The sequence below is a fragment of the Rhynchophorus ferrugineus genome, unplaced genomic scaffold (genome assembly GCF_030347505.1).
Source record: "Rhynchophorus ferrugineus isolate W39M unplaced genomic scaffold, kcgeb_rfMv2 rfM2, whole genome shotgun sequence".
NCBI classification, from domain to species: Eukaryota; Metazoa; Arthropoda; class Insecta; order Coleoptera; family Curculionidae; genus Rhynchophorus; species Rhynchophorus ferrugineus.
In genome coordinates, this window is record NW_027472581.1 from 3528632 (window position 1) to 3542517 (window position 13886).

Genomic DNA, 13886 nt, shown 5'->3' on the forward strand with positions numbered 1-13886 from the left:
TTTGCCAATAACAGCATATTTTTTACAAATCAATATGAATATAACATAATATTTAACTTATCCTGCATATACCTACGGCCATTATCGCCGCGGTTTCCATGAAAATGTATAAGTATGCATATAGTCTATTCAACGTTTTTTGGTACATACGTCATCAAGATGTATTAATGTATTGTCGCAAGTTGTAAATTTGATTCTAGTTAAAAAAGACACGATGCTGCCTGATTAGTTCGAACGCGTAATAATGACCAAAGCAACGAATGAGTCTGTCAAAATCGCCCGGTTGTCAGCAAAATTCTTGAAATCAATTTATAAGTAAGAGGTTATAACTCTATCCCATAAACCACTGTGGCTGTATAATTGACTGTAGATTTTAGATGTACTATAATGTCAAAAAATTATATTTGGTAACACTTTTGTTCAATTATTTTATTTAGATTAGAACTTTGTTGTATATCGAAGCCAAAGTGAACTAAAACTCAGAGTTGATGCGGCAACATTGCGACATTTTGACGTCACAAATTTAGACGACGAATGTACAAAATAACTTTAAATAGACTATAAAAATGGTGTTATCTCTTGAGAATATAAATACAAATATTAATTCAAAGATACTTTATTTGTTTTATTTCTTATCCTTCATAAATTATCATAAACTATCTTCGTACGCATTATTATCAAAGAAATGTACAGTTGCAGCAGGTTCAACATCGAAAGTTACTTTCTGCATGTTAGACGGCATCTGAGATTGTCTACGTAACACAGTTGTTCTTCTACGATTAATCGCAGTAATATTATCGGTAGACACTGGAACGTCACCTATAATTCGAGCCGCAATTACGAGTGATATCTATAGATTATTAAATTATTTATCTTACAGTTTCCTTCCTCTCTGATTTTAGCCATTCTAACAGCGAACGCCGTATCGAGATCATTTATAGTAGCACGAACTTTTTCTTTGTTTTTCACTAAATTTACCACAGTGCTTCGTCTGGATACTTCTTCATTGATTTCTTTTTCGTTTTCTTCATCGCCGTTCACTCCCCTGAGTTGTATTAGTTTTCGGAAAATTGTTATTGGATCTTTGTCAAGAAGTTCTTCTTTTGTCATATTTTCAACCTGATAAATATATTATACTTATAAAATATATTTTAAGACCTGTAAAACCAACGCTTCCTTTACATGATAAATAATATGACTAAGAAAAATGTATAACTAAGTATGTCCAGGTTTGTCAGTCTAATACAGTACAGTTAATTTTTTTAAATATTTTCATATAGTAAAATAATTTAAGTCATACCTCTGTGCTGCAGAAATTAAAATCCAGAGAGGTGTTAGCCATTATTTGTGAGTATGTCGCAAATCTATGTAAGAACATACAAAGGAATTGTATCAGCAACAGTCCGAAGAAAAATATCATGAAAACAAATCCTATCGGTTCCAATTGCAAATACGTGGTACCTACTGATATCTAAAAAAAAATATTATGGTAATTATTATGTTGTAATTAATTAGGATAATGATATCAATCAGCAAAATAGTTTATTTGAAGAAATATAATTAGAAAATATAGTAATTCACCATAAGAAGTTTACAATTACAATCACATCATCTTACATCAGTATAAGGTATTTATATCTTTGTATCGTTACTTTAAAAAATATATAGTCTATGGCAAAATGACTACCCCTTTTCAAAAAAGCGTCCTAGGCCTGGAAAATATATTAATTTTTTAAATCGAATCGTTTTTGATACGTTTCCAATATTCGGAAAATCATAAATATATATTTTTATCGGTTTAATGGATATATTGATATTCTTTCAACATACCTAGAATGTAAACACCAATTTATTCTAAGGCAGCTTCAATAATCTCTAGTTTTTTTATGGTTTAATCATTTTATCTGCATTTTTACAGAACCGCAATCCATTTATACGCATTAGTAGTCATAACTAACAAACATAAAATATTTATAACAGAAAACTTGAACCGGCTTCCAAAAATAAATAAGAACTTACCAAAAAATTAATGATAATCAAACTTGGAATTTTAACACAGAAAAACGTTTTAAAATTATATATGTATATAATAATCGTTGTAATAAAGAAATAAATATAAACAAAAGCCTTATTTTACCTATCTACTACACGTATTTGATTTTCTACTGTATACACACAAATTAGCTTAATACCTACCAATTTTTAATATCCTATTTTTTGAAGTTGCTTCAATTTTTTGTTAAGAATACTTTATTTTTCTCTGTTTAGTGATAGATAATTACTCAATACTTATTTTACTTAATTACGAAGTTGTTTTAGTAAGTATTACAATGAGTAGACCTAATAAAAGTGCATCCTTTATGGGAAAAAATAGGAATAGAGAAATAATGATCGAAAATAAGAAACGCTTCAGCCAGCAGGGTCCGCTACCTGATCTACGTGATTTTAAAAATATTCTAACCAAACTACAACAACAAAAAGTTGTTTCCCTCGTCAGGAATCAAATTATTTTATTAAATCATTACCCCATTAAAGCAGTTGCCTGCAATATTTCTACGACTTCTCATATGACATATAAGGTCAACTAAAAAGTCCCCGGTCTGACACATAGATGGCGCTACTAAAATTAAATCCATATGTTTTTCAGTTAGCCCTAACCCCCAAAAGATCCGTGTATTAATTCAACAGCTGCCGGATCATTAGTGAATTATACCATTTTGACTGAAGGAACTTTTGTTATTGTAAATAAAATGGATAAAAAGGAATTTCGCCTGTTGATAAAATATTGCTTTTTGAAGGGGAAAAATACAGTTGAAGCAAAAACTTGGCTTGATGCCGAGTTTTCGGACCCTGCCTCAGGAAAATCAACCATCAAAGATTGGTATGCTAAGTTTAGACGTAGTTAAATGAGCACCGAAGACGGTAAACGCAGTGGACGCCCAAAAGAGGTGGTTACCAACGATAAGATTTAAAGAGTCCACAAAATTAATTTGATTGACAGTAAATTGAAACTGAATGAAATAGCAAACACTCCAAAGATATCAACTGAACGTGTACATCATATCATTCACGAATATTTGGGTATGAGAAAGCTCTGTGCAAAGTGGGCGCCGCGCGAGCTCACTTCTGATCAAAAACAATTACGAGTTGATAATTTCGAGCAGTTTTTGAAGATTTTCAGATGATCAAGCGTAATAAACCCGAGTTTTGGCATCGATATGTGACAAACGTTGAAATATAGCTCCATGATTTCACTCCGAAGTCCAATCGACAGTCGTCCGAGTGGACTGCACTCGATAAACCCGCTCCAAACCGTAGGAAAACGCAACAGTTGGCTGGCAAGGTTATGGCGTCTGTATTTTGGGACATGCACGGAATGATTTTCATTGATTACGTTTAAAAAGGAAGTACCATCAACAGCGACTATTATATAGCGTTATTAAACAGTTTGAAGGACGAAATCGCCGAAAAAGGCCGCATTTGAAGAAAAAAAGTGCTGCTTCACCAAGACAATGCAACATGTCACAAGTCAGTGGAAACGATGGCAAAATTCCATGAATTGGGCTTCGAATTGCTTCCTCATCCACCGTATTCTCTAGAACTGGCCCCCAGCGAATATTTCCTGTTCTCAGATCTCAAAAGAACGCTCGCTGTGAAGAAATTTTCGTCGAATGGAGAGGTGATGGGCGAAACTGAAGCCTATTTTGAAGCAAATACAAATCGTACTACAAAAATGGTATCGAAAAGTTGAAGCGTCGTTATAATTAGTGTATCGCCCTTGAAAGGAATTATGTCAATTAAAAAAAACTAATTTTACCAAAAAAAAATTTATTATGGTAGGCCGGGGACTTTTCAATTGACCTGTTAAATATCTGTTTTATATAAAAAACATATCTGAAAACATTGACCTTTGACATTTGAGGGTTTCCCTCGACCTCCCCCCTTTCCTCCCATCAGATCGTCACTTGGTTTCACCTCAAAAGTGCCCTCTTTCGAATAAACAAAGAATTTTGAAAATCAACGAACATAGTTTAAAAAATATATATCTACAGCCGAACAAAGAATCTCATCATTTATCGAAGGCGGTTAAAAGTGATGTTTAAGCGAATAATAAATGGATAATAGAAAAATAATAAAAGCACATTTGAAGTAATTTTGAGAAAAGTATCTTTCTTTTGTTAGTAATTATTAATACTTACTTCATTCGCCCCCTCGCTGTTGGTATAACTGAAATTGTATTGAGCATCAAAAGGCCATTCTAAATGGACCAAATCCTTCTGGAGCGTCAACAGAAAAACAACCAACACAAACATCGAATTTATAAAGAAGAACATCATCACTATTTTATCTCTCAAGTCCTTTAACGCTTTTGCTACTTTTGCCTATAAAATAATGAAATAATTACTGTTGAATGTAAAACTATTTATTTCAAAACATCTGAAGTTTCATCACAATAATGGATCTTATACATTAGGTATTTTGTTAATGTTGCATTATGTTCTCTTTTAGTTTTAATACTTTTACTTAGAAAATATGTTTCGATCACAGTAATCGCATAAAGAATTAGAGAATATAGTATTTATTTCTGAGGAACCACCCACCTTGTCATCTTCAATGGGATATAAGTACTTATCCAACAAATCCTGCCAAAAGGTTTGTTCCTTCGGATCTAAATACGTCACCTGGCTCCAAATCAATGGTCCATTATAAAACCAACTGTTAGAATTGAACCCGTTAATAGCCGTGTCCCACGAGTCATTTTCCTCGATTTCTTCCCCAGCCTCCTGGATATCTTCAATTGGAGGTAGCATCAAAACTGAGCCACGTTTTAATGATTTCCTCGATTGCATCACCTCTTCACTAGATGGATCAATTTTGATATCTTCGATTCTCTTAATCCTTTTCTTAATAAAGTCGAAACGTTGTTCGACATGTTTCAACATATTACTGATCATGACGTGATGCAAGGGTGGTTTAACGAATTGCTTGATGAAGTCGCGAATCTTTAGAACAAAAAGCCATAATGGTGATTGTTTTTTTTTCTTAACTTGGACTTTAGGAGCGGATCCCTAGGATAATTAATAATTATTATATGCAGAATTACTGAATTCAATAAAACAAATAACTTTACGATATAGTAACGGTTTAGATAGACTAAAATCGCACCTGAACTGTTTTAAAAACGATAAATTAATAAATTTACACTAAATTATAATTATAAGGCAAATAAAGGCAAAATAAAAAATAAAAAAACACTATGTGGCCCTTACACTTTTAAACAGGTCAAGGTGCTTAAAGATGGTGAAGTTACTAATACTAATAACAATAGATGTACAGAGCAAACAGAAGAATTTGAGAAAGGAACACTAGTTCAGTGTGAGTAACAGGTGAATTGAAAAGTCCCCGGCCTGACACATAGATGGCGCTACTGGAATTAAATACATATGTTTTTAATTAGCTTCAAAAGATGCTTGTATAAACTTGACAGCTGTCGAATCATTATTTTGTGAATTATAGCATTGCATGAGCTAGTTTTGCTATTGTGAAAAAATGGATAAAAAGAAATTTAGAGTGTTGGTAAAATATTGCCTTTTGAAGGGAAAAAATAAAGTTGAATCAAAAAAGCCAATCAGTTTTTCCGAATACTGCCCCAGGAAAATCAACCATCAAGAATTGTTATGCTAAGTTTAGACGTGGTGAAATGAACTTTTGAAACAACGACGAGGTGATGATTTCGAGCAGTGTTTGAAGATGATTAAGCCTAATAAATCCCAGTTTTTGTATCGTTATGTGACAATGGATGAAATATGGCTCGATCATTTCACTCCGAAGTTTAATCAACAGTCATCCGAGTGGACTGCACACGATGAACCCGATCCAAAGCGTGGGAAAACGCAACAGTCGGCTGGCAAGGTTATGGCGTCTGCATTTTGGGATGCGCATGGGATAATTTTCATTGACTACCTTGAAAAAGGAAGGACCATCAACAGCGACTATTACATAGCGTTATTGGACCGTTTGAGGGAAGAAATCGCCGAAAACGACCGCATTTGGAAAAAAAGTAACTGCTGCTTCATCAAGACAATGCATCGTGTCAGAAGTTAGCGAAGTGAGTGAAGTTAGCGACTCAGATCTCAACAGAATACTCGATGGGAAGAAAACTTCGTCGAAGAGGTGATCGCCGAGACTGAGGCCTATTTTGAAGCAAATCGTACTACAAAAATGGTATCGAAAAGTTAGAGGGTCGATATAATCAGTGTATCACCCTTGAAGGGAATTATATTGAATAAAAAAAATAATTTTGCCAAAAAAATGTGTTTTACTATGGTAGGTTGAGGAGTTTTCAAATGACCTGTTATTCGACAATTTACAAAAACCACGTCGACAGAAACTAAGAATTACAACAAGGAATACAAAAATAACTTGGAACAAAATAAGCAGAATTTTCAAAAGACACTAACTTATTAAGTACTTGTTTATAATTTGATCAACAATATATATTGGTGAAGACGAGAAATAATAGTATAAAAAACTATTAAACAACCTAATTAAACTATTCTATTTGATTGTTTAGATAATCGTCTTCCTCGTCCCTTATTTTTGAAACTAGTCTACATGCTTTCATCTTATACATCCACTAAAAGACTATATTTTTTTTATTTCAGATAAAGCAGTCAAGTCTGGCCATGTCAAGAAAAAAGAAAAAAGTAAGAAAAAAGCATTATAAATTTAAAAAAAAAAACACTACCATAACTGAAGTAAATATTATAAGCAGAGAGATTATAAAGTATATCGTCTCATAATAAATTTTTACCATTTTCGGCTGTACAAACCAAACTACAAATAGTTTCGATGTTGTTTCGTAAAAGTATACCCTCAAGTGGCCAACAAACTAATCTACAACCGAACCCGCGTAAAACTAATACAATTAATAAACTTACCAAATACAAACCTATTGCTACAACGCTAAACTATATCGTAAAGTTTTCAAAATGTCCTAAATATTCATTTCTCACCGGATTATTAGCAACAACGGTAACCTCTCTGGTACCCCAGCTTACATTATTCATGTTAAAAACAGAGTATATTACCAACAGCATGTACATGCTAGGCACCGTAACCAAATAAATTATCCCATATTTCAAACAATAAAACTCTTTGGGGTGGATAAGGGCTGCTATTATGTAATCTCCTGAAAATATACAGTGATTTAAGTAATTGTTACCTATATAATAACACTGTTTTGGGATTAATAATATTTTGAAACAATGTAATAATAAGAAATCGAATATGTTTTCAAATAATTCTGTTGAAACAAGAAATACTCAATTTCTTTAAAAGCAATCTCAACTGGATATAATAAGCTCAACCTAATAATTCAATACTTGTTGCGCGTTTATAAGGAAAAGGTGGAAGACTTGAAATGACTTTATTTGCACCAAACTTAAACTATAAAAGAACAGAGGGGTATAAAGATAAATAATGATAACCTTCACACTGTCAAAGTGGTACCAACTGCGCGCTCCTTTAGATTATTTAACTACCCTGTATTGCTGAAGACTGTGTGTAAATTTCTGTTTAATTATGTGAAGATACAGTAAAGGCTATGTATGAAGATTGTGTTTAATTGGACGTATACGTCGCTTTTGATCCTGTTTGGATCATAGCGTCTACGTTCTCCTTATTTTAAGTGTTATGCGATTCTAAATATGCCTATATTACCACCTAATTTTTCACATTCTTAAGATTCAAAATCTTAGAAGTTAGCTTATCTGAATGTTCGGAACTAATGTATATATGTTTCGAGTATTTTTTGTTGTTTGCAAATAATTCTGCCATGAGTAAACTAGACACAATCAAACAGCAGACACAAATACATGAAGTCTAAACTAATTTCTACAATAATGTTTCAGAAACTTCTATTACAAATATAAATTCGATCTATTAAATTATCTTTATTAATTACTTCATTCACTCATAATATTTAACTCATATTAAAATTACAATATAAACAGCTATATTGGAACCTTGAAAGAGAATACGAAATACCAAATTACAACAAGATACTGATCTACAATAAGGTGTTCGAACCAATATGTTTATATGGTATAATTACTTCATTCATTCATAATATTTAACTCATATTAAAATTACAATATAAACAGCTATATTGGAACCTTGAAAGAGAATACGAAATACCAAATTACAACAAGATACTGATCTACAATAAAGTGTTCGAACCAATATGTTTATATGGGATAGAGTTGTGGGTCTGTACCCGGGATAGTAAGCAGGTATTCCAGAATAAGGTATTGCCTAACGCAGTGGACGCACCTTGGTATGCATCGTAACCTTGAAATTCTTACAATCAATGAAAAAATCAAAAGGTTCGCTGAGAAATACGAAGCCAGGGTGCATTTTCATGAAAACCCAGAGGCCCTTCAGCTGCTGCATGGACGACACTTTGTTCACAGAGTCTAAACCAGAGTGTAAGATACCAGAAAGCAACTATACATTTTTTATTTACATATTTACATAGTATATATTAACGTAACCTTACATATAACATAGTTATTTAATACTAGATATATTTGGATTGAAGTTTAATCCTTTCACCTTCTGAAGAAAACAGGTCAATTGAAAAGTTCCCGGAGTACCATAATAAAATACATTCTTTTATTTATTTTGCATTACGAAACTTTAGTAGAGAGTACACCAATTATTACCGTTACACATGAAGTTGGGATTAATGAAACAATTTATAAAATCTTTACCTAAATATAGTGGTAGTAACACTTAATATTGGCAAATTACCTATTTCTGAGATATAAAATTGGTATCAAATTATGATAAAATATTAGATGATTAAATAATTAATATATTTTAGGTCAACTGATTTAAAAAGCTTTTACAAGTATTTTTATTGGACTCTGTAGTTTAAGTAAGAAAGTCAACAATGTACAGCTATGATTAATCAAACATTAAGTGATTTCCAAAAATTGAACTTATATTTATATAGGTTTTCTTAATCTTAAGAGAATATATGAAGATTGTATAAATTATTTCGATTGTTTGAATATATTTTAATATCTTTAAAAGATGCGTAGGTATATCAATTTAATGTAGTGCAAGAGTTAATATTTTATATACAAGAGTGGGCTTTTATCTGTTATGAGCAGAGATTGTTAGACTAATCAAAATGTAAATCAACTGAAAAAATCAAAAATAAAATAATGAAATGAAAATTCCATAAATTCAGTAGAAAACTTATCTCTACTAATATATAGGATTTTTCAATATGTATTTTATGGGAATATATTAATAAATATGGTTGGTTGTGAACGTTCTAGCGTTTTTAGATGTTTTTTCATTATTCAGTGAATGTGATAAAGTTTTATTATCAAAATGAGTAATTACTAAAGCCTTTCAAAAATCACACTGTCTATTTCATACTGCTGCCAACATATATTGAATAAATACAATACATTTTTTTAAATATCAGTAACTATTAATTTATTAAGTGCTTTATATTTACCTGCCATTAGGAAGAAAAACAGCGGAGAAGGTGCCATAAATCCGTCTTCCATTATCTGCATTACAACGCCAATAACAACAGCCATCATTAATAATCCGTAACAAGCACTTATTATAGCGGCAACCAAAAGCTGAAAAGAAAAAATCAGTAATTTAATTAACCTCAACAATAAATTGTTTATTTTTAAACCACGTAAACAACACTTGAGAGGAGGTGTCTTTTAGTTATTTAATTGGGGAAGATAAGGAAAATTGATAATTTTACAAGAAAGACTAAAGGAAGATGAATTTGGCATCAAAGGAAGGGAACGTAATTCTTTAACTTGGCTATTTCGCTATTTCGATATGATTTGAAGGAATAGATTCAGAAAAGTTTGAGAGCTCAAACTTTACTTATTATAAAATGCCAATATCCAATTTAAATTAATAATAAAGAGAATCAAGTGGTTAAAATTTAAATCTTATTGAATAGTGGCTAACACAAGGAATATATTTTTTTGATAGTTATCCTCTGCCAGCAACGGTTATATACATGTCCGTAACTATATAGCTGCTACCAGTCTGGCTAATGATTGCTAGGCTTTCATTGAGAATGTCTCATCATTCTAAATTTAAGTAATTCACTACAGGACCAGATTTGGAGACTTCCAGTGCACTTCTCAAGGCACAATATTGAAATATTTCTATATTTTCAAATAAGCAAATGGTGCTGAATTATAAAGAAATCTGCCATAATCTGGTTTGGACCTGATTGTAGATGTTTATGTCTTCAGGATCACGGATTGATTAATGGCTTTAGCTGTTCTTCAAAAAAATTCTGTCAAATCATAGATAGTCTCAAAATATCTTTAGACGAATAGATTTTTAAAAATAAATAAATACATTACAAAATTCGTTATACTAAAATCTACGATGAAAGTACATGGAAATATTCAGGGTTTGGTTGGCTCAGTGGTAAAGGCGACAGGACGGTACTGATTCTGTACAGTTTCTGATTATTTAAAATTTGCGATTATCCTAGGCAAGAAGGCAAATCTGTCAAGGAAAATCGATGCAGTTATGCCAGGAAATAGGCTGGGTAAGACCGGATTTCTAAGTTGGTCACTCGCCAATCGGTAGACTTAATACCGAAGACTCTGGTTTGGAGCCCACGTTAATCAGTAGGTCCAGTCCAGATAAACCCTCGTTGGTAAAAAGGAGACTTTAAAATATATATCCAAGGATTATTTGTAAAATTTATGATATTTGACTTAAATATTGGAATAGTAGAAGCATATTTGCATTACCTGAAAATCCGATTTACAAAACATGCAAACTGCAACGAACAACACAATTGGCACCAAATTATACAGAAATGCAGTCCACTGGGCATACTCAAATACAGCTACTGATGCTCCAACCAACATGAGGAATATTGTTCCAGGTCCAATGATTGTTCCAACCATCAGAACTATCTGAAGGCGTAGAAAATTTTACCTATTTTTATTCTAATAACATTTTATAACATTTACCTGGTAAAATATATATAGTCGAGATATATCATCGTTTTCTTTTATGATATGTTTAGCATCCTGAAGCAAGTCTAAAATATTAGCCATAGTTGAAGGCATCCACCTTCTCCTTTGGTTGTAAAATTCATTGAAACCCTCTGGGCAGTGAGTATAAGCATCGGAGGCGGCAGCATATTCAACTCTATACCCTCTCTGAAGAAGAAGCGTGCAAAGCCAACGGTCCTCTCCTTGATCGTACTGGACATAGTGACGAGCCTCCTCTGATCTGGTGGTATATCTAGCCATAACGTTGTGGTCCATCAAAGCGCTGGCTCTGAATAACGAGAAGCATCCGGGCGAACATAAGACGCAGCCGATGACGTGTTCTGTGGCTTTCTGCATCCAATGACCGACGGCGTACTCAAATATTTGATACCAGGCAATTAAACCTGATCCTGAAATTCAATTTATTTACAATGTACGAGATCAGTTTGGTAAATCAGTGGCTTAACTCAATAGTTCTAGCTCAAAGTTTTTCCAATTTCTATACCTTCAAAATAATAGGGATTGTCAAGGTAGTTAAAACAGGTTGTTTCCGATATGACCTCTTCACTCAAATTAGAAATAGGAAATAGTCGCGGGGGGCCAAATCTGGAAAATATGCCGAACGGGGCAGCAATTCAGTTACTTTTGCTTCTAATCAATATAAACTCTATCCAAAAGCTCTGAATAGTATTCAGATACTATAGGATATAATACTACGAATCATTGATAGAATGACATATCATATCAAATTAGGCTAAAAACAAATTGCCTATCAGTGTATATTTACTAGACTTCGATAATAAATAATAATAAAAAATACCGATAACATATAGAATCATATATATTTCGATATAACACCAGATAAAATCATATGGTTAAGACCTAACTTACCAACTGGATGTATTCTTCCACATGCAGCGCCTAACGATGGGTTCCTTTTCATACATTGAACCAGTAAATGTACAGCATCGGGTTGAAAATCTATATCTCCATCCAGAGCCATTATATACGTATTTCTAGATCTTTCCTTCACCTCTTCCGGCGAAAAATCATCATTCTCCATAAGCCTAACAAACACAACAACTTTTATTATGAATAATTAGAGTTTACCATAAAAATATATCCAAATAAATAATATCAGGATTAATTACGTAATATTTAAAAAAATAAGAAGTAGTTAGAATTTCATAACAATAACAATTAACACAAAATAAATTACACGACTCAATAAATAACTAAATGTTGAAACGTTTTTTATAGCCCTTTGTTTAAGTATTATACACACTTTATGCCTCTATAAAAGTATCAATCCCCGACAAACGATATATCTAATCCCTTGGGAAGTATAATAAAAACTGAATCGGTTTGCTAGGTAAATTAAATTACCTATTAGTTAATGTTTATCGAGAGTTTAATGAATCATTAAGTAATAAAATTTAAGATAGTATGAGTGAGAAAAAGTAATGTTTTAAATTGTAGTTATTTGAACTAAATGAAAAAGGTTTAGAACCAATACTGCGCGATAAAAGAATTATTTTTGATAAAAAAGAATCAATACTTTGGGTGAAGGCGCGTTAGTAATGATAAATCTGGTCTCTAGATGGATAGAATGCAGTTCAGTTGAACGAATTTAATATCAATACCCCTTCGTATTATTTTTAGAAGATAGTATAATTCGTTATTAGCCATCTTCCAGACTGAGATGTTATAAGTCACATGTTCGTGATGAAATATATTTGAAAAATAAAACCAGGCTTCATCCCATTGTGAATACTCACTCATTTATCGGGTTTAGTTGTTCCATGTGATGAAAAAGGAATTAAAAAAATAAATAATGAAAAGTATATTCTTTTAAGCAGAAGATAGTGCAACTAAAAAAACAACGAAAATAAGAATTAATATAAATCCAAGGAAAACACTGGGAGTCCTTGTAACCACTAGAGTAATGTTAAAACAATTGCCTGTCACCAACCTTGAATCAGTCATCAAGTACGAAAAGGTTTAAGAAAAATACTTAGGATTTAAACGGTATAATAAAGTAATAGTCAGACATGGATATTTCAAAATGGAACTTTGGGTCACTCTCTTATTCATTTTAGATATATTGATCTTCATGCTGGAAACTAGGATGATTTTATTCGTAGGATAATGATAATGTCTTCCCTCAAGGGCAAGGGCTACTACCATGAAGAAATGTTTATATAGCTAATATAGGAAAACTGTAGAATATCGGATTGTAGAGTGTGAAAGATTTGTGTGCATTGATATGTATTTAATTGTTCAGATAATATATCATCATTTGGTTAGAATGTATGAGAATGGAAAGAATACTAACTGTTTTGCAGATATAGCAAATGATTTAGAGAATTGTATTTTTGATTAAATCTAATTTTATCAAGGAATATGTACACAATTAGTGACAGAAGAAACAACGGAGAAATACAGTAATATCGAAATGATTTGGTAACGAAACAAAGCAACGAGGGAAGCGTGTAAACGTGTAAAGGTAATATACTCTTTATTAAAAGTAAAATACATTGCTTGGATATTGACTGCTATTAATAAGGTGGATTAGGTCTTGAGCGGATTCCACTTCATAAAAACGCCTACTGCCTACTGCGTACAAACTGCTGTAGCTGTATAATTAACTGTGATTTAAATCCGTTGATGATATATGTATTAGATATACTATGTTAAAATAATTTACATCTGGAAATATAATATTGCTTCATTATTTTATTTACATTAGTATTTTGTTATGTTAGAGTCAAAATAATTCAAAATCAAATCTGATGCAGCAAAGTTGTGACATCACAA

The 13886-nt window shown here is 32.1% G+C and overlaps 1 protein-coding gene across 1 annotated transcript in view; it reads right to left on the reverse strand.

Annotated features, from left to right (window-relative positions):
• Positions 1-600: 600 nt before the first annotated feature.
• The window catches only part of LOC143190413 (chitin synthase chs-2-like), a 35629-nt gene continuing 22343 nt past the window's right edge, over positions 601-13886 (reverse strand). Inside the window, exons 12-21 of the mRNA XM_076394672.1 lie at positions 11961-12136; positions 11046-11479; positions 10821-10988; positions 9536-9665; positions 7017-7192; positions 4602-5069; positions 4200-4382; positions 1301-1471; positions 879-1119; positions 601-819 (exon numbers count right to left, since the gene is read on the reverse strand). Coding sequence (XP_076250787.1) covers positions 650-819; positions 879-1119; positions 1301-1471; positions 4200-4382; positions 4602-5069; positions 7017-7192; positions 9536-9665; positions 10821-10988; positions 11046-11479; positions 11961-12136 — 2317 coding nt within the window. The 3' untranslated portion in view covers positions 601-649. The remainder of the gene's footprint in view (positions 820-878; positions 1120-1300; positions 1472-4199; positions 4383-4601; positions 5070-7016; positions 7193-9535; positions 9666-10820; positions 10989-11045; positions 11480-11960; positions 12137-13886) is intronic.